The 22,281-nt window shown below is 35.4% G+C and overlaps 1 protein-coding gene across 8 annotated transcripts in view; it reads left to right on the top strand.

Annotated features, from left to right (window-relative positions):
- The window catches only part of MTA3 (metastasis associated 1 family member 3), a 155,736-nt gene that overhangs the window by 115,027 nt on the left and 18,428 nt on the right, over positions 1–22,281 (top strand). For 6 of the 8 annotated variants that reach the window (XM_068676721.1, XM_068676723.1, XM_068676724.1 and 3 more), the window contains 3 exons: positions 410–556; positions 11,605–11,636; positions 19,089–19,246. In XM_068676721.1, coding sequence (XP_068532822.1) covers positions 410–556; positions 11,605–11,636; positions 19,089–19,246 — 337 coding nt within the window. The remainder of the gene's footprint in view (positions 1–409; positions 557–11,604; positions 11,637–19,088; positions 19,247–22,281) is intronic. The other 2 variants (XM_068676725.1, XM_068676726.1) reach the window with 1 other exon arrangement.

Below are 22,281 nucleotides of genomic sequence, written 5' to 3'. Positions count from 1 at the left end.
GGTTTTCAGGTGGTTTCACTGTTGTAAAATGTTTTTATTTGCTTGATTAAAAATCTGTAGGTGTGTAGCTCCAATACAAAACTCAAAAGGGAAGGAAAATGCAAACACTGAACTGTTTCAGTTTGATCTGTATTATCTCTTCACCTGTGAAAACCTTACACATCTACACCATTGTAGCAAACGCGGGCAATCTAAAACTAAATAGATTTTTTTTCTTATTTGATAGGACAACAAGTATGAAAACTTGTGTTCAAATTGTTATTCAAGGTCCTATAAACACATTTGTGCTGAAGAAACTTCCATTTCACTAGAAATTTAAGTGTAAATTTTGTAAGCTGAGTGGACTGAAAATTTTTTTTGTTTGTTTTATTTATAAATCATGTATTTCTTTCTCTTTTGTCTTAAACAGAAATTCATCCTGCAGTAAAACCCAATGTAATCAGATCAACATCAAGCCTTCAAAGTCCAAGTGCAAAACGACTGCTTGCACCCTCCAATCACTCTTCACTAAGTATTTTGGGAAAGAGAAACTACAGCCATCATAATGGTCTTGATGGTATGTGTAAAAATATAAAATCAATAAGTTTATGAATTGCAAAACTTTCTGTGGGCCTAAAATAAAGTTTTGTGACTTTTCTGTAGGGAATATGGTTTTAAGAAATGACATAAAATAAGGGGGTACATTCTGACAAATGTAAGATATCGATAGCATATTTATAGCATTGATTCTTAATGCAAAGAATGATAATGCATATTCACTGAACATGGGTATCAATTAATACCATTAATGCCATCTCTTACAAAAACTATTTGTACCATTTTTCCTACTAATCTTTCTACTCTATAGAAGAGATCAAGAAAGGGATAAAACAAATTTGGTGAAAAGGGAAGGATGCAATGAATGCTTTATTTTGACTTAATGCATTTTTATTTGAAGAATTATTTTGTAGAGATACGCACTGCCTTCCTGAACTCTTTTTGTGAGTTGTAGCTTTTGTAAGCAGTTACCTTATTTGTAGTGCAATTCAGTGTGGTGGTTGGGACTAGAAATCTGAAAGAAGCTGGACTCTGAAATAGGCTGTTCGGACATGACTGGCACAAAAGACATGCTGTTTTCATGCTTCACAGGGCAAGGTAGAAATAAGAGGGACTCATTTTAGACAAGATAATAGAAATAGTATTCCAGATACTGGAAGGAAAACTCGATCCATTATCTTCCCATAACTATCATATTTTTCTGTCACTGTCAATGTTATTTGTATCTTGCAGTGCAAATACCTACTGTACACTTAACAATACCTAGAAATAACTGTATATTTTGACAAAAAGTGGTTATTTAATACATACAGTAAGAGGATCTCTTGGACCTTTGCTCAGTGTGCAAACAACCTTTACACAGTAGGCAAATAACATGCATGGCAACACAAGCTATTCAGTGGACCATTATGATAACCATGTGACTTAGATAAAAAGATGATGCTGTTAATAGGCATAGCTATAAAAGCAGAGCATTTCACATAACAGAATTTTTGCTGTGGACTTTCATTCTTAAGTTCTGTAATGTCGATCTGGTACTTATTGCATGTAATTATGAAAAAAAGCTGCTTTTTTCCCCTTCTGGGAATGCTGCTCATTAGACTGGATTCTTTACATGATCTTTGTGAGGAGAATGACTTTGACCTGGTAAAGAAGATGATGTTACATTTCTACTGCAAAGAAAGTTGTAGCAATGAGTTCAAGGTAAACATTATTATGGTGGTTTCCCCACAAGGAGATGACCTCGGAAGTTCTTAACATTTTTCTTCAATTTAATATCAATGTTCTCTTCAACATAAAGCATTTATAAAACCAATCATTAGCCACATTGATTAGTTTGTATCAAACAGATAAGTGTTAATGCAATTTTCACAAAGTGGCATCTAATTTGAAAAAATACCATTGAGAACTGTAAATTATTGCTTTAGGAGATAATTATTTCTGCTTATCTATTTTCTATGCAAATGTGAAGAAAGCTTATATCCTAGAGCGTGGAAATCTGCAAGGTATATCTTGCTCATGTAAAAATGGTTATTTGGGTTCTTGTCCCACTCTTTAATTAAAAACATGCAAAGTATAGTCCATGCAAACTGTAAAATAACTCCTGAAATATTAGGTGTGATCTAAGAATGATAATGGAAATGCAAAAGAATAATTTTTGAATTAGATCAGGTATTCTAAAGTTAAAAGCATAAAAGTAATTCCCTAAGCAATGCTGCATAAACCAGTAAACTGAGTACCTATGATGATCCTTTTTTTTTTGTTTGTTTTGTTTTTGTTTTCTTTTTGGTGTGTGTGGTTCTAGATTTTCTGCTACTTTTTAGCATGTGCAGGGAGCTCAATGGTATGTAGAAATAGTTTAGTCACTATCAGTGTGTACTACTGAATGCTGTTTTTATAACATCTGAAAGTTACCATTAGCTTTCTCAGTTCTTCAGCCTCATGATGAAGGAACTGCAGCAGGCAAAGGGCAAATCCTTGTGTGGACCTGCGAGGCACAGCCTCACTGAATGATGTTTCCTTGCTGCTCAAATGGCTTGGTATGGGATTGATCTTCTTAAAGAGTAATTTTATTAGACTCCTCAGTTGAACAGAAGCCAAAGAGAAGTTTAAGAAATATAAAACTAGTTACTGGCCAAAGCTTATGCTTTTGATAAGTTATCGTCAAGTTTTGTTAACATTTGTATCAGCATAAACCAATTGCACTATCGCCTTCTGCCATGTAACAGCTTTAACCAACTTTTTTATTTACCATCAGTGCTGACTTGAATCGTCTCGATCTCCATTTTTTAGTAGTAGTTGTGGACCTCTTGTTTTTTTTTTTTTTTTCATTTCTTAATCCCATATTCCCCAGGAAATAAAATGCACAGGAAAGCTGATCAAACTAGCAGTAACAATACTCAACACCCTCTGTTCCTTTTGACTGAAAAATGGCTGTCTTTCATAGTTGCCATTTAACCCCTTCTCTGCTTATTGCTAAATTAAAAACCAAGCCAAACAAATAGAGAAACATTTTGGGGTCTGTAATTTATTCAGTTTCTATTCAGCAGAGAGCAACAACCGAGTGACCAGAGCAATTTGAGAAATAGCGGTTTCTGCGTAACTGCACTGATACGTGTATTATTTGTGCAATGAAAGGTTTTGCCAGCCCCCAGAGTTTTCATGTTACTATAAATATACGAAAAAGCTGTTTTGATTCCAAAAGACTATTGATTGTTGCTGGTTTTATTGCATTGTATAAATTAACAGTATCCAGAAAGCCTACTATGGAAATGATATATTCTGTCTTCCAATTCATGCTTTGATGAAATGAGCAAACAGAAATGAGCACAGTGAGCTTACATTAAGTCTTATCTCGAGCTATTTTCATAATCTTAATGTTATTGACATAGAAATGTCTGCATGTTCAGGTTTGCTTTTTTCAACAGTATTAGAAGTTTGTTTTAAGCCATAGAAATATGTTTATTTAAGATTTATGATAATTTACAGTATTCAAGTAAATGTTACTTAAGCTCGTGTAAATATGCATATATATTGACATATTTGAAGTCAGTCTTATTGCTTAGGTGAGTTGAGTGTTTAAGGATCTGTTTAAGGGAGTGGGGTAAGATTATGAGAAAAACCATTAGTGTTTGGTTTAACACTTTTAAGAATAATATGCCTAAATAAGAACATAATTACCATTTTGTAGGGTAGTCTTTTGTTGGCTTAAGTCAAGAGTTTGGCCAATGTAACACAAGATTCCCTTTCATGTCCCATGTATGTGCCTCCAGCAAAAGTCTGGTGCAACTGATAGGGATAAGGGAGTCTGTAATTTCTGACTACTATTGCTTGATCTTTATTGAGAATGCTGAGGGAGATCGTTTAGCTCTTTTCAGAAATAGTGGGGCTTGTCCAATATATGTTGCTGTTAAAAGACCTGATTATCAGTCTGACAGACATAGTTGTAGTTCAACATATGATCCATATATAATGCACAGACCTGAATAAAATTGCACTGCTTAAGCACTGCGTACTGCAGCTGTTATTCTGGGCTGTTGGTGTCTGCAAAAGAAAGATCTTGATCTGAGGCTATTTTTCCCTCTTCACAGTTAAAGATCTTGTACCTGTTTATGTACTTTCTTGTAGGAGGAAGTTTTTCTGGATGGTCTTTAAAAAAAAAAGTGTTGTTTCCTTTATTTTCAAAAAACAGGAAGTGTTGCATTTTGTAGGATGGAATGAAAAATGTTGGAAACTTCTCTCTGTTCTGGAAAAAAATCACAGTATTTTGTGGAGGTTTCACGTATGCATGTTGGTGCTTTTAACTATGCTGAGATAAGAAAGAATATCCATTGCTGCTGAAAATAAAATCAACACCAAGTTTTTGAATGGTTTTCAGTAGTGAAGACAATCTCTTTCAAATGGGAAAAAAATGTCTTCAGAAAATCACGATGTTTCATAATGTTGCGTGTATCCTATTTTATGACTTGAGTTGATGATGAGAAGATTTAGGTGTGACTATAAAGTGCTTTGTAGATATTTTGAATCAGATCTTTAAATTATAGTGTCTGAAATTATTCCAAGCAATTACTTTCACCCACGAGCTGCTTAACAGTGAGCAACAGTTACATACAAGTAGTCAAGTTTTACGTCAGGCTGTTGTTTTGGAAGGGTGAGTAATGATAATTTTCTACTTAATATTTGGAAAGGTAAAGGTATTCTACATGAGTGTAATCCCTGTCAAGTAGCAGGCATTTCCTAACTTTTATATGCATCAACACCAAAATGTCTACAGGATATCCAAAATGATAACATCATTAACAAAGTACAGAGATTATTCTGTGCTTGATGATACTGTTTTATTGATTTGTGGGAAGAAGCAGGAGAACTGGTTGTTCATAGCTGAGGAGTTTTTAATCAACAATCCCAATCCCCATTCTGTCTTCCCTTTTCCAGACCTTTAATACTGTATTTCAGGCTGAGATGTCTTAATGCCTTCGAGAGGATTCTTTTAACAGTCATACTTCAGTTTCTTAGGGAATTGATTATTGAAGTCATCAGCTGTATCTAAGAATTAAATGGCAGTTTGGGGGTACATTTTTGTAGCAACCTGCACAACTCCAGCACAGCAAGATGAGAAAGTTACACGAGCAATTGGCAAAGCGAGAAAGACCTCAAAAAGTGTACCTTCTCCCCTAGGTGCTATTTTGGTCAATCTCTCTCTTCCTCTGCTTATGACTAATAGTATTGGACATTGAGGAGATGAGCAAGGAAGAAGGGCTTATATTTCACCCCTGTTTTTCCACTGGGAATTTCTCTCCTTTGTCAGTCACAAGAAAATATATGTAACTTAACTGACAATCAGAGAGACTGGAGTCTTTCCTCTGCCCCAAATTTTCTTGAAACAGAAAAAAACGAAACACATTTCATTGTAATTCATTTCACATAACCCTATGCAAAATTGTTAGAAGAAAGCAGTTTTCACTGTTGGATTGAATTTCTCAGAAGAGGAAGATGTCTTTTCTCTAAAATGCCTGATCTTTGTTATCACAACATTATTTTTTGGCAAAGATGGAGATACTCCACTGAGATGTCAGGCTAGCAGCATGGAATGCATACCAAAAAATATCTGGCACTTAATTTTAAAAATAAAACCATAAAATATCTCTCATATATTTTTCACATTAATAAACTGTATACCTACTTAAATTATTATAAGCCTCATTTTACATACCAGTAACTTTCCAACTGAAAGAGAAGAGATGTGATAATCTACTATGTGAATCTACTTTTGCCATTTCTTCTATGCTGAAACACAAAGTATAATTAATATTGTATCTCATTTTTCTCAAAAGTGAGAAACAAATGCTATTTATTGTTCTACTGCCAGCTTTTTCTCTGAAATTTTCTTTGGACTAGTTTTGATCTTTGGTATAACTAGAAAAAGTTTTGAAATGTTTGGCTACAGATCTTTTACTAAAATATGTGCACTGATCCTGATGGAAATGTCAGCATGGAAAGCAGATCTCTCTGGAGATATTGATGGTGCTGTTATGTTACTATGAAAGCAGAGGACTTTGAAAAGGGTGTTTATAACTCATGGTTATTTCCTGACTTATACAACTGAGCTTTTATATATGTGACAATGTGAAATGCTTTATGGTAAGAGAATTGTCGTGCATAGTTCTATACAGTCATTAATGCCATCTCTGATCCTTGAGAAATTAACCTAAAACCCTTTTTACCTTTGATTGTTGCAACTTGGACAACACTAGCCAATTTCTATCTTCAGTATCCAGTTGGAAGGAAACATTTTAAATGTTTAGTAGAAAAAGAAAATGCTCTAGCACTTACATTTCCGAATTAGTGTATTCTTTTTGCAGATGTACAAATTGTGATATTGGAGATGATGAACTAATGACAACTTCCAGTGTCCAGATTATGTACCTGGAAAATTACAGAGTCTGTAATTACTCCAGGGTGTCACTGATGAAATTGTCAATCATTTGTAGAACTAAGATACTCCATCCAATGTTTGTGTGTCAAAAGCCTTTTTGTTGCTTTGTTATTTAAATTTTAGAATCATAAAACAGCATTTTCCCTTCAGTTCATTTATAATGAGTTGATGATTTCCCCCTCTCCACTTCTATCTTCATGCATCCAACCTCAGTGATACAAATGACACTGTGACTTCAGGTGAAAAATAATCAACAAGGAGGAAACTCATTGAATGTGTCATTTTTGTCAGAGAAATAGAAGAGAAATACCTTTCCAGAATTTATTAAAATGAGAAAATCGTGTTATCTTGGAATGATAAATGTGCAGTCATCATTTGCCTATATTGAATTCACATTACAATTATCTCCAAAGTAGTGGAGAGCTTTTTATTATAAATAAAAGAACAGGCTTCTGCTATGTGTCCAAAGGCTGCTAAGTCTGTAGAGTATTCTTTCAGTAGGTAAATGTAAGCAGCATGAACTCTTTGTGATGAAATTGGTCACAGGACGACTTGGAAGGGGCAAAACCATTTACGCAAACCCATGTTTCCCTGAATTCCATCTGAGAAAGAACTCATCCTAGGTGTTAACAGAGCATATCACTGTGTTATGGTTTTGTTTGTTTGTTTTAAATATAGATGGTTGAGTGCTTTTCTTTTGCCTAAGTGAAAACACAATTTCTATTTAATCATAGTTCTCAGGCTTATTGTATCTTCTGAAATATGAGTTATTTCCAAGGGTGTTAAGTATACCATAAATCAAATAGGGGATTTTTTTTTTTTTTGCTTTTATTTCCTTTATTTCAAAAATGTATCTTTGGATTTGTAAGGCTTCTTTGTGTACATTTGGTTCTGAAAACCTTAAATTTAGAATTGCATTCATACTTTGATACCCTGCTTTGAGCATGCTGTACGTCGCTTCCATTTTGTTGTAGTAAGGAATTCCTGAAAATGGCAGTTCAATAGAAAGAGCAAGCAAAAGGGATCGCACAAAGAGGAAAAGGGAATTTCATGGTGAACTGCCCTCTATTTCTGCTGCTGAATCAGGGCTGTGTGTTGGTTTTTTTTGTTTTGTTTTGTTTTTTTGTTTTACATACAGGTAATGTGTAGGCATGAAATTACAGTAATATTGGCTTTTATAACTGGCAGAATAAATCATCTCTTAAAACAGTAAACAATAAGAACAACACTATAATCAAGTTAGCATATAAAACAGTGCAGATAACCAGAGCCTAATTCCTGGAATGCCTGCTTTTCACTGGTATTATTTTAAAGAATTAAAGTTTCAGAAAGACAATCCTGTCTGCTGGATAACAGGGTTAGCAGCATATTACCTCATGAATTACATGTTCTGGATTTGAGATCTGGAGTTCATACTTAGAGTGATTCTGTGTATGATTACTGTCAAGTGGGTTGATTATTTTTCGTAAGCTGTGATTGCAGAGTAGTACTTCTATTTTATTGCGTAATGTAATATGGAAAGCACATTCAAAAAATGATTAGGCAGTATAACTGGAAGTTTCCTGCGTAGGGGGAAGATGCTTTGAGATATGTTTTTATGTTTCTGTACTTTCTTGCTTTTTCTTGTCTGCATATTGCTTCTCTGAGTTGTGGTGAATGGAGTTAAATCCAGTTGGAGGCCAATCACAAGTGGTGTCCCCCAGGGCTCAATGCTGGGCCCAGTTCTCTTCAGTATCTTTATCAACGAGGGGATCAAATGCACCTTCAGTAAGTTTGCAGACAGCACCAAGTTAGGCATGAGTGTTGGACTGCTCAAGGGCAGGAGGGCGCTGCGGAAGGCCAGAGGGCTCTGGATGGGCTGAAGCCAACTGCAAGAGGTTCAACAAGGCCAAGTGCTGGGTCCTGCACTTGGGGCACAACAACCCAAGCAATGCTACAGTCTGGGAGCAGAGTGCCTTGAAAGCTGCCTGGTGGAAAGGGACCTGAAGGTATTGGTGGATAGCCAGCTGAACATGAGCCAGAAGCATGCTCAGGCAGGCAAGAAGGCCAACAGCGTCCTGGCCTGTATCAGAAATTGTGTGGCCAGCAGGAACAGGGAGGTGATTGTCCCCCTGTATTCAGCTCAGGTGAGGCTGCACCTTGAGTGCTGTGTTTATTTTTTGTCCCCTCACTATGAGGAGGACATCGAGGTGCTGGAGCATGCCTGAAGAATGGCAACAAAGCTGGTGAGGGGTCTAGAGAAAAACAAGTCTTATGAAGAGCAGGTGAGGGAACTGAGGTTGTTTAGCCTGAAGAAAAGGAGGCTCAGGGGAGACCTTATTGCTCTCTCTATGACTACCTGAAAGGATGTTGTAGCAGGTCGGTTTCTTCTCCCAAGCAACAACCAAAAATTTCTGCCAAATCAGGGTGTAATTTATTTTGTGGAAGAAATTGGTGTCTCCTTGGTTCCAAAATCTTACTATTCAGTTTTAAGTGTATGCAAGAGTTTAAATTGTGCAACAACAATACTTTAGTCTTTGCCAGATCTAGAAATTTTTGACGGTCTACTACCTAAATAGTTATTTCCCTATCTTTTCATTTATATGTATACTCAATTCTTTCTGAAAGATGTTTGGTAATTTAGATTATATTTTAATATCTACAGCAATTAAACCTAAGAAATATATCTGGAAAAAAATGAGAATGTTTGTATTGTATGATAAAACAGAGAGATTACTCTGCAAATATAACAGATCTTTCTTCACTTCTTTGCTTGGTTTTATTAATAGGTTATCAAAATGCTAATATCCTGGTGTTAACAGCTACTGGCATTATATTAACAGATTCTGTAATATTCTTAAAAAATACGATGTTTAACAACCTCTGGGTACATCCTGCTATTATGTGTTACAGTCCTCATCTTCCTCAAAAGAGGTATTATTTTGGGACATTAGTAATACAACCATGATAATCATAGATTTTGCATATAAATCTATGTGAAAAGCATAGTACCTCTGAGTAGTAAGAGTGGACATATCTTACTACTGATATTTCTGAATATAAAAAATGGGAGTTTTGTTTGTACATTTTAGTCTTTTTGTGGGTGAGTGGAAGTGCTCTGCAATATATCTTTGTATTTCAAGAGTGAAGAAACCACATTCTTTTTGTTTAATCTGATGTTCAAGTCCTCAGGAAATGTAGTTGTGCTCTTGGTGATAGTCGTGTGTGTTTTTTTTTGTTGTTGTTCTTTTTCTGGGAAGTCGGGCTTGTAACAGAAATGAGTCTTTTTTTTTTTTTTTTTTTTTCAAGAGTTGCTCAGATGGTTATACTTCCCCTTATGTAGTACCTGGGTTTTCTCAGGAACATTCCTGAAATGTTATTTGACTGAAATGTTAAAACAATAAATAAAGCTGTAATAAAAAACAAACAAACAAAAAACCTTCACCATAAAGATAGAAATTCAGTAATTCAGTAGATTCTTCTCTCTACTGTAATCTTTTCTTACCTGATAACAGTGCCAAATATATTCAGGAATCAGGAAACAGAATTTCATTTTCATGCTACCCGTTTAAAACTTGTCTGGAGGACTGGTGCCCTAAAAATATTCCTATATGTATTATTTTTGCGGGGAAAAAAGAGAGGGAAAGTGACCTGGGAGAGGATCTCATAACTGAAGTATTGCAACCTAGGTAGCATTTCACATTACAGAACCTTTATCAATGGGAAGTTATTGATGTCTGTATTTATTATTAGATTTGATGAATAATGAAGAGATGTACATGTAAACTAGATGTTGGAATTATTGTTGAGTGTTGGTCACACTGAAGTTTCTAATTAGCTGGAGAATTTTAAAGTAGCTTATTTTTTTTCTGTCAGTTGATCTACATCTTCAGACTGGTTAAGATAACTTCTTAAAATGAGAGAGAAGTACTGGTTTGATTTAATTACCAGTTTAATTACCATTTTTCAGGAAGAGATGTGCAGCTGTTCTGTCTCATGTCCTTTTATTGTCTTTAATACAATTTTTAACAAGAACAAAAGTCATGGAGAATTCTTTTAAGTAAGGAATGCCAGTTGGGACTCCCATGAGGATCTCAATTTGGAACTGGAGCAAGATTAACTAACCAAGTATAATTATTGAGCATTTATTTCACTTGCAGAATTGAGACTCTGCTTATTCAGTTCTTGCAGAATTGAGGACGTTTTACCCAGAAATGCAGCTAGTGTTGTGTGAACTCTATGTACTATAGCCAATGATGAAACTGTACCCAAATTCTTGAGCAGGTCAATGAGACTGACAGTAACATTATCTTGCATCTTACAGATCAGCAGCATTTTTTAAAATTTTTTTAGTTAATGGGTTAGAAGGATGTTTAATTACTAAAGTTATCCTGCTTCAATAAAGAACAGAGCTATAGTATGACTGCCATAGTGTTATAATGCCAGAGAGGATGTCTTCTGTCCTTGGGGAAAAAAAACAAACAACAACAAAAGCAAAAGTACTTTAAGTTAAATAGTGGGATGAAGTCTGCATTAGCTATTGGCCTGGCCATGATTTCTCAGCAAATAAATATAACTGTGTATTCAACTGACTAACTTGTAATCTCTCATATAGGAGAGAGTAATTAAGATTTCTGAATGTTATAATTCTCAATCTACTTTGTCGATTAAAACAACAATCCATGAAAATTCTTAGAAAAAGTTCTGCATAGTTTCATAGAGCTGTTTCAAATGTGAATAGTTACGAAATTATGTTGATAATTTTTTTTTGCAGATCTTATCATCCATGTTAAATGATACCACATGTTAAAAGCAAAATGAAAAAAAAAATCTTGAAATGTGAAACATCAATTAGTTCCGTTTTCATATTTGCTTACAGAAGAGGATAATTAAACAAAGGGAATGAGTGCATTTAACAGTATACTATAACCTTCCATATATTTTCAGGATCAGTGAAAATATAGGATCATGTTTGCTTCATGAGACATCTTTCCAATCTGTGTTTCTGGTATTTTTCTTGTACATGAACAGCACTATCTTAGCCTTCAGGGTGAGCCTAAGAAAACAGGTGTTTTTTTTTGTTTGTTTGTTTGTTTTTTTAATATATGGATAAAGACAATACTCTAATGCACTGTGGTTCTTTTGTTTTCCAGAATCATCCAGCCATACAACAAGAACAATAATGGTAAGTGTAAAGGAAATTTCAGGTATAGATCAATCTATAGATACAGTTTGTCATTTGAAAACAAAGCGAATTAAGTCGTATCATAAGCTGTTGGCATGTTGTCTTATAAAGTCCAGTATCCATGTAGAGACAAAATGGGTCTGTGAACCGCCATATTTCATTGGAAGTTTTGGAAAAAAAATGTGAGGTCGAGTAGCTTATGAAGTAGCAGAGCTGTACATTTAGATATATAAACATCCAATTATAGTTCTATTGTTGTGTGTTTAAGTGGTTATTATAATGTCAAACTAATGTTCATTAAATCTCTTGCATGCTATGTGTTTCACATGTCAGAGAGCATTTAAAGTTCAAAACTTATGTTAATTCTTGCATCACGTTGCAGTGCCACTGTGAGGCTCGCTTCTGACTTTACATTGAGTTTGATAGTTTGGGTTCCAGAAACAGGGAAAATACTTAAACAGCGTGACAAATTAAAATAAAATATATTTTTATGCATAAAAGTGTCATGGATTTAGTATCTGTCTTGGGATTTTGTAGGGTGAGAAATTTTTTTCAATCTTTCTTCTGTTTCAAGCTTCTAATAAAAGGTAGATAAGGATTGAACAAAAATTCGCATAAATAAAATCTCTGACTGGGAATATGCCTGTCTTGCAGGAATTTGGGGGGAGGTCTCTCCACTTTTGGGAAGAGACCAATTTTTGAGACAAACTTTGACATTTTAAAACAACAACAACAAAGCATGATGTGACTAGAACCTCTTTGTTTTCATTCCTACAGTTTTCAGTGTCTCTTCAAATTTATTACCTCTTATGCTTGTACAGCATTTGTGGGACATGTACATTCCCACACAGAAGTATTTCCTCTTTGTGATTCAGCACAGAGGAAAGGGCAAATTTAGCTGAGTTAGCTCATAGCAAATGGATAATAAATCAGTAAGAACAACAGACCACAAATTTTCGAAATGTTTAAGACGCGTGTGAAAAAGTGATGTTTCTGTTTTCTGCTGGATGTCATATATTCATTGTTTATCATGAATTTGGCTTACATGGACCTATATCCAAATAAGATGCTTAATCAAACGAATTTCTCTGCCATAAAATTTTGGAAGGGATTGAAAAATATTTCAGTATTTTTCCAATTTTACACTGATATCAGGAAGAGAGCTAGAGGTTAATGCTGAGTCTGTTGGAAACTTCATTCTTCATTTCCCTTTAATTCATTTCCTATTATTTTTACTCACAAGATAATACACATTTTGACAGTCTCTTCTCAATGCATAAGAACAGCTGTACAAATTTAACCAAAGAAATGTTCTTTCCCTACATAAGTGTGTCCTTATGCAAAGAACAGTCAAACTTTAAAGTGATAAGAGAGAGGTTTTCAAACAGCTTGAGTTCTGGAAGTCCTTGTGTTGTGAGCCTCCCCAAATCCCTCTGCTGACAGTTCAGACCACTTGGACTAATCTGTGCAGTAAAAGAAATGTGCTGTAATTGTCTATTGCACTTAAATAAACAGAATGCAATTAAAAAATAGGTATGCTGTTTAGTGTGAAAAGGTTGTAACAATGCTGACTCTTCTCTGCTATTAAACTAACTGAATGTATAATGGAAAATTTCTTACCACTGAGTAGGGAGATTATATCACCAAAGCTTGAAAAAATATTATTGAGTGCATTAGAAGCAGTATGAGATTATCTATTCAATGTAGACACAGTGAAGCTATGCTGTTGAGGTCCATTTTTGAATGACTACTGCAATAAATAATTACTTTCAAATAAAGTCCACTTGTTGTGACTGATTATGGTTAATATTATAACAGATACAAAGTTAAAGCATGATAATCAATTGGAATGAGAGAAGAGTGGCAGGAAATCTGTATGTTGCCTAGGATGCTTTGATGTAAAAAAAGCTTTTGTCTTAGCTGGGAAAAAACATTTCATCTTCTTGTACATTGCATTGCAGGTGGTGAGATAGCATAAGTACAACATTAAAACTGACCTTGTCTCTGGAGATTCAGATTTATGTTTAAATCAAAGCTAATGAGGAATAGAGCATGCTTTGCTGAGGAAAAGGCTGTACATTTTTTTCTGAGAACATTAGCTCTATTTTTTTAAAGCTCAAGAGTTGTTTTTGCATTCAAATACAATCATGGATCCCTATTTTTTGCTTCAAACTCCCGTTTGTAAAAATAAAGTACTAGAAAATAGTTTAGGGGTCTGCATGCATGTGAAGGGTGAGTCTGTCTTCTGCATTTTAAATATAAACCAGATTTCCTGTTTTTCTGTGGATAGATGGCTGTTAGTCTTGCATTACTAATTTTAGTGGTTTATATAAATAAATATTTACTTCAAAATGCTGCTTTTAAGACATGGTTTATTCAGCGGTTATATAGCTTTTATGTAACTTTTGTGAAATGGAGAGGCTATGAACATCATAGTATTTTAGCCTGGCTGCTTTGGAAAGTAAACTTTTTTTTTTTTTTTTTTTTTCCCTCTCCTTGCACCACAGAAGAAATTGGCTAGGATTTTCAGTATTACATCTAGTCTAGGTGTTTTGTCAAAGGTTAAATAGCACTCAGGAGGTCCAAAAGTAATATTTCTATGACTTAGTTTCTTGTATATGATCTATAGTTTGCTTTTTTTTTTTTTTAATAGCTTTCATGTTTTGTTAAATGAAATTCTATACCAAAAATGAATGTGTGTCTGCATGCTAGTACCAACATTGTGTGGTGATCCCATATAAATGTGTTTTGCTATTTTTGCATTCATCTCAAATCTCCATGAAATAAGTAAGCTAGACAAACACAAAACCTTGATTCCTTTGAGAGAGGGAACGTTAACGCCTCTACAAATTAGAACATGCCAGGAGTGGCAAAACAAAATCAATACCTAATTTAAACTCAGTGTAATTCTAGATTTGGTTTATGCTATACCTGGTATAATTAGGTCAATGTAAATAAATTGAACTAATTAGTATGGATTAATACTGAACATATTAAGAGCACCTGATTTCTTCCAGTCATTTTCTTTTCTGTCTAGAAATTTTATTTTGCTGTGTTTAATTTGATTTGATTTTTTGCTTAAATATGATAAAAAAAAACGTTAAAAATGCTAATTTAGGCAATGGAAAAAATTCCTTTTTGTAGGTATGGGAAAAGGATAAGATGTGAGAAATTCAAGGCCACTTAAGAATTTATGATAATCCAGTTAAACATTCTTTCAGTCACAGCATAAATATTCCCCATTAATTTTTACATTACACCTATAATGCCTGCTGGTGTTACATGTTTATTTCAAAGCTGAATCTCTTTTCAGGATCTTCAGGCAATGGGGAGAACACCAGTGGCTCTCAGTGAATAAATGCTTGACCATTTATATCCCAGTACAAGCTGAGAGACTTACAGACAGGAATCTCAACTACGTTTGGAATCTGGGTCCCATTTCTGAATTTGTACAGGATTCCACTCTGACTTCCAACATGCATCTCATTCTCCTTGTGCTTGAAATTCCTTTGGGATCTAGAAATGATAGGGGATTTACCCTTCATAATAAGATACTGACTTAAATCACCACTTTAATGTATGGTGTTTGGAGTATCCTTGTAGTTGACTTTGGAATGGTATCCAAACTTTGTTGGACTTGTAGCTGCCACTGCAACACGTCACATGGATAGTGACTCTACACAGCTCATAGCAACTCTGGAATGCATGATTTCCTTTATGAAGGGAAATATTGCATTCATTGAGTGTTGGAGGTGTCTCAGTTGCTCGCTAAGAAATGAACGTTTGTGTATACAAATGGGAAACTCATGTCCCTGCCAGGTGAGCATTGATTAATAGCACCTGCAAGCAGCTGACAAAAAGCGAGCTGTGCACCAGTCTGTGAGTGAATTATGAGAGAATGGTGCCGCTGCAGAAATGTTTTAACAGGGGACAGGTGGCACTGTGAGGGCATTTTAACAAATGATCCTCCCATACAGTCCTCATAAAAGGCTTGTTGAAGACCTTTAAAAGATGGCCATTGGTCTCAGAAGTCTCTGAGTTTACAGCATGGATACCTCTTGTTCAGCAGGTGAACCTGTTCCAAGAGATTATTCTGTGCTGACTTTTTTTCTGAATGCAACATGTTGCCTTGAAATTGTGACAGGGATTTTTAATTCCCTGCTGTGGCAGTGGGGCTTAGTGGTGATGGCTATGTTTTCTCATCAATCCTTCAATATATGCATTTATTGACACACTGAAGTAACACATCATCAGGAGGCTTCTCTCTGGGGGTCCCAAAACCAAATTCTGGTGTGGAGATGGTTTTCAAGGCAGCTCACATGAGTTCAGAAACGTGTTTCAAAGAGTTACTTGTTGAGGTACATGGGCAGACTCTTAAGAATCCATTTCCTGAGTTTACTTTTAGTTTGTGCAAACCTCCCTTAGCCTAGTGATGTTTTTTGGGCATAGAGCAACTTTCTTCTAGGGATGCAAGAGACTGCAATGAATGCAGCCAGACTGAGATGAGGAAAAACTTGTGAGGAAGGAGTCACTCACTGGGGAGGAAGGTTTGTCCAACATGCAATTTGCAAACCCAGTGTGAACCTTCTGCTGCTTTGTGATCTGCCAGTGGTATATGGAGTCTCAATATACCAGTGGTTTTGTTGCAAAATGACAGCACAACTTATTAGTAATGTAAATAGTAAAAATCGAAATGCCAGCTGCTAATTGCACACAGCTATGTTACAGCGAAGTTATTGTAGCATTCTGCATGCATGGTTTTTGTTGGAATAGAGCTTCTGTGGTAGTACCAGTGGTTTTCCTGAAGCTTTCATAACCTTTCTAGCATAACTATGTGCTGGAGGGGAAAAATAAATAATAATAGTAATAAAGCATTTAATAAGTACTCGGTATGAAAGGTCTGTTTGCTCTGGGTGTTGCTATCAGTATGACGGTTGTATTGAATGCTTGTTTTTATACAGAGTGGTAAATGTATATTTTTAGAGGAATTAAGGAACTGATTTTCTACTTTTAATTGTTCAAGAAATTCAATTGTTTTGATTAACTAGAAATTAAAGATAATGTGGTCCCTAGCACTGGAGAACAGCGATCGTATTTTTCCATTGTCTTTAAGTGAGATAGAATTTCTCCAAATAGCATGAAAGGACTCGTGGAAAAGGGATATAAAAGGGAAAAAAGTAATCATTATGATGCGAGAGAGACAAGATGATATTGTAACCCTTGCACCATTTTCTGTCATGTTATATCTTGTCTGGAATAAGAATTAGGTTCTAAGAAATGTAGACAAAACAGAATTTTGGATCTAGTCTGTCTTTGCCAGGGTAAAAAATATTATGAAAAAACACATACTTTTTCCATAATGTTTAACTGTTTTTTGGAGTTTATGCCATAGGAAATGCACTTCTTGTGCCTTGTACATTTCCTGAACATGTTTTGCCTGTGTATGATTGTCCTGAAGTAAAGGAAACATACAGTGGTTAATTAGAAAGGAAAATATACTAGCCACTTTATTTGAGAACTCAAATGCATTTCTGACTGGGGAAGCACAGCAAAAAAATTGCCCTTTGAGCCCTTGAATGTTCCTCGGTAATATATCACACTGTCAGGTAAAAATAATTACTTTGGATGTACTATGAAATCTGTACATCTGTTGTGTATGACAGTGTTTTCTGTGCATGAATTGTTGCTTGCTTTTTTAGCAGTATCTACTTTGTGCACTAAGACATCATCAGGTAAATACCTTTATGAATTTCTGATTTCATCCAAACTATGTATTTTATCCTGAATTTATGCTAAATAACAGCAGAATTACTTCTAGTATCATGTCCCTTGCTTGTTCCTCTCCACCAAAGCCAGCACACACACACACACACAAAAAAAAAAAAAAAAAAAAAGTGAAAAACAAACTGCAGTCTAAACAGTGAATGAGAAAGTGGAAAAAATTAGGCAAATATTTAGAGGGACTACAAAGGAAGATTTACAGTCCTGTGTGTAAGAGCAACTAAATCCAGTGTAATCTGTCTTTGCCTCTAGGGAAAAGGAAAATAGTTTCACTCTAAGAAAGAGTTATCTGTGACTCACTGAAATTTGATATCTTGTTGCTCTTTTCATTGTTTGCTTTTTGTTTCACCGCATCAAAGAAAACATATAGGAGGTTGTTCAGTTATTTGCACTAAAATAAAGATGCTGTAATTAGTCCTTGAAGTCACAAATTCCTTACTGGAGGGAGCAAGTGGTTGTTGAAAGTTGTGGCATAATATGAATAGAATACATTGAATACAAGTGTAATTTCTGACTGTTACATGACATGATTTAAGAGATTGGTTTCATGTTTTATTCTGCTAGCCTCCGTGCATGTTACCAGACCCTTCCTTACTCAGGGATTGTGGAATTGCTCTCCTAATTAAAGACTACTCCCACGAATGTACAGAATGGTGCATGTTTTATGAATATCACAAAAACACTATCGCTAACAAGGAACGCTTTTATTATTTCACCAAAAAATAGTACAGCATTGTAGGAAAACATGATGCTGAATCTGTGTGAGATGAAGCAGAACTTTCATATTTGTATAATTTCTTCTAACGTGTCTGTTTTGATCAAATGCTGCGATTACTTAATCTTGTTGATAATTGATCATGTGGCAAACAAAAATCTAATTTAGATAATTAATGTGTATCTTGGGATATGCCTCCAAAATGTTACTTACAGAAAGTACAGAAAATATTTGTACTTTCTACTTGATTTTATCAGAAGGCAGCTTTTCTTATTAGGTATGAGCATTTGTTGTGCCTATATCTTGCTGCCCAAATATTACAGCTAAAAGTGTGGTAGAAAACTAGTGCATCATTTTATGTTTAATGTTACCTGAATTAAAGTGAAAGTAGAAGTGTTTCAGTCAGCTCTAATATATATAATGACTGGAGAGTGAACTCTTAAGCACCACGGCCACCACCAAGATGATGTAAACCTCTGTTACCTTGCCTTAGCTTAGCAGCTAGGCTGTGCCACTTGCCCTGTACAGTGATTTTTATTTAAAAAGAAAGCCAGATAGAGTAAGGATCTATAAGTTGGAAAGTGTGGATTTATTTTTACTTTTAAATTAGATTAATGCTATACTTGGATCAGAAACCAAGTCTCATTGGTTGGACTGTTGCAGGACTGCTTAAGTTACGGCACTGATTCATGGTTCAGTTTCTCTTTTTATTAAATGGTTTCAGCCATAGTTAATTTAGTTTTTAAAGAGCTTTCAGATCTGTGGCTAAAACACGTCAAAGTGCACAAATGATCAGAAGGTGTAATCTGTCCGGCAGGTACTTGTTGAGGAAGAGCAGATGTTTTTTGAGAACGACAGTGTGTATAGCCTACCCTTTAGAGCAGAATCAGTTAACAGAATTGTGCTTGTTCTCAGGCAAATATCTTTTTTTTCTTATTTTTTTTTTGTAATTTCAGCATGCTGCTCCCCATATTACTCATATTACTAACGGTAAGGCCTTGCAAGCCAGTGCAAGTGCCATTAAGACAAGCACCATTCCAGTGATCAAGAGACAGAGGCAAAATTGGCTTGATGCTTCAGATGATGGTTTCTTCATAGCTACAGAAGAGACCAGGTAAGAGAAATTAAATCGAAGCAGGGAAAAGCAGGGAATGAGTCTTCACTGCATACATGTTATTGATCCACTATTTGAATAACAGTTTATGTCATTATTATTTGAGGTTGTGTTACAGTGAAGAGCCATGTTACATGAAAACATACAACCCATTTTTCATTCCTTGCATACATTATCAGTATTTCATAAACAAGACTTATCCAGTCAGGGTTACTTTTGTGTGGCAAAGATTAGAACTTTTAAATTATTATTAGTTGTAGTTTGAAAACAATGAAGTTTAATATCTCTCTGATCATTCAGCAAAATGCATGTGTATCCACAATGGAGGCTACACTTTGAAATATTCGGAACTTGAAAAATACATAGCACACAATAGAGAAGTATATAGCAGGCAGCATCTTTCTGGGATAGAAATTGATTTCCTTTAAAAACAACTAAGATATTTTTCAGTCTATCATTTCCAGATTAATTGGTAAAATCTAATGAATTTTTTGTTTTCCCACAAGAGTTTGATGTCACAGAAGAGTTGGTACTGGAGGCTCCTCTGCTCTTTTCTTCCTCATTCCCTGATTTAATTCAGACTGGGACAAGACGTTAGTCTTATTTTTGTAAATTCTTTTGTCTGGGCTGGTTATTTAAAACGCTTAAAAATCTAGCCTAGCTTTAAAGTGACTTAGGGCAAATAACATCAGACTAATCATTGCTTCTGAGGTTATTTCACAGACCTAGAAAGGCTGGCAGTTGAATAAAAATGTAAATAATAAAATAAGAGTAGGGAAAGAATATATGTAAATACGGAGCTAACAGAGGAAAATGTGCATACTTATTCTAGTTTATGGTAGACACTGCTAGAGTAGCTGAAATATTTGTACATGACAATTTGGTGGCTATTTCAAGATAAATTAAATATGGTACCTTATTTTTCTTTTGCATGGGGAATTCAACAATTCAGAGATGATGGTAGGAGGATAAGCCTTTAGGCTTCTGATAACTCACTCAGTTATAAAATTGACTATTTTGAGAGTTGTTTGATACAGGCTATGCAAAGAGCTTAGTATCTGACTAATTCCTGGTGATTATGTCACCAACATTGAGACTGGTAGCCTAAGTTTTAGCACTTTTTTTCCATTTTTCCCTAGAGAGGTTCCTGTCAAAAGATGAGATGAGCCCTATGCTGACAGTCTCCGTCTCTCCCCACTGACCTCAGAGGTAGCCCAGATGACTGGTTTAGATGTTTAAATTCTGGGTGATTTAAGTATGGAGAGGTGGATTCTGCCTTTGCAAATACTCATCTGGGAGATAGCCCTGTTTGATCCCAACCTCACAAATCCCCCTCTCCAGCTCCATGGTTGCAGACAGCATTCCCTGGCCAGGGTTGATGTGGGAGATCAGCGCAGAACTTGCGTTGTCTTCACCCTGACACCAATGGCGGTGGGTAAGCAGGGGCTTGGTCCTCAGGCCTCTGTGTCTGCTGCTCTTCAAATCATTAAAAAAAAAATGTGAAGAGTAACATCTGAAATACCCTTGTATGGGGACCACAGGGCAGTAAGACCTCAATGACACTCCTTCAAAAAAAAAAAAAAAAAGGCGGTGTCATTAAAAGTGACATGCTGCATCACTTTGGCTGATGCTGAAGAAGTGAAGGAGGGAGTGCTCTAGGACTTGCATTGGAGGTAATTGGAGGTAATTGTAGTTAAGGAGTGAGATTTTCAGATTTTCCTTTACAGATTTTCCCAGTCTGACAAAACCTAATGCTGTAGGTTCAGCAGAAATACATAGACATGTATCTTCCTTCTGTGATAGAAACACACATAGTTCCTCATTCACATTAATCTTCAAAACTGCAACTAATGTGAGACAACAGCTTTTTATCCTTTGAAACTACATTTCTGTTCCTTCTTTCTCATAGATTCTCTCCCCCCCACCCCACCCCTTTTTCCTTTCCCATCCCATCTCAGTTGGTTCCTTTCCTACATGAGGAATGTTTCCACCTTTCTAACTTCTTTCCTTTGATCCCTTGATTCCCTCCACCTGTATTCCAAGATTATTCGGAAGGGGTGGTGTAGCTTGTTCTCCTCAGCTCTAACTTGCCTCCAGTCCTTACAGCTCAAAGTGGAAAGCCCTGCCTGATCCCACTGCTCAAGTGTGCAGGTGCTTAAGACAGCTATTAAATATTCCACTCCTTGAGGGAAGAAGGGAGAAGAGGGAATAGGCATTAGTCCCTGACAGTTAACCTGTTTTGTACTAGGAGTTCACAGAGATGAGCATGGCTGTGACACAGTTCAGTGTAACATGATTACAATGGGAAGACATATTTTATCTAGGGAGGAGATGATTGTGAAAAACCAGGCCATAATTTATCTGGTCCTGCCACAGAATGAAAAAATAAATAAATAAAAATCAGTTGCCAGTTTGCAGCTGTTAGATATTTAAATATTTGCTGAACACTCAGCTCCGAAATAATCATCTCATTTTAGTCAAAGTAACAACTTGTTCTTTAAGGCGTGTTTTCATACTCTGCTGCATCAGGATCCGGTCAGTTTTAGCGTGTGTATTCATTAAAAATACATGTAAAAAAAGCATATTTTCTTTTTGCAGGATGTAATTAGTATATTTTTTTCAATATTATATTTGGATTGCAATAGTACATAGCAGTTTTCATTTCTCTGTCCTAAAACACTTTTACTTGTGCAGTGAACTAAGGTTTAAGATGCATATTTCTATAAAACCTTATGTGGGGAGTCCAGAGGGTAAATTTCCTCTGACTTTTAGCTAAAAAAATTATAACAATATAGTTGGTTGATATCTGAGGGAAAAAAGTATTATTATTACTGCTAAACTAAATGAGGTAAGGTAAGGTGAATATCTGTAGTTTCATTTTAAATGATATTTTAAATAAATGATTATCATTCTTGCCCACTCTGAATTTAAGGCCCAAATATTTTAATGTAAATTTAAATATTGTATATTGAATTGCTCACATATTCAGGTATTTGTAGTAATGGATGAGTAGGGATCTAAGTATTCAGAAAACA

The sequence above is a fragment of the Anas acuta genome, chromosome 3, assembly GCF_963932015.1.
Source record: "Anas acuta chromosome 3, bAnaAcu1.1, whole genome shotgun sequence".
Classification (NCBI taxonomy): Eukaryota; Metazoa; Chordata; class Aves; order Anseriformes; family Anatidae; genus Anas; species Anas acuta.
Note: the sequence above shows the minus strand (reverse complement) of the source record. Positions and strands in the feature narration are given on the sequence as shown.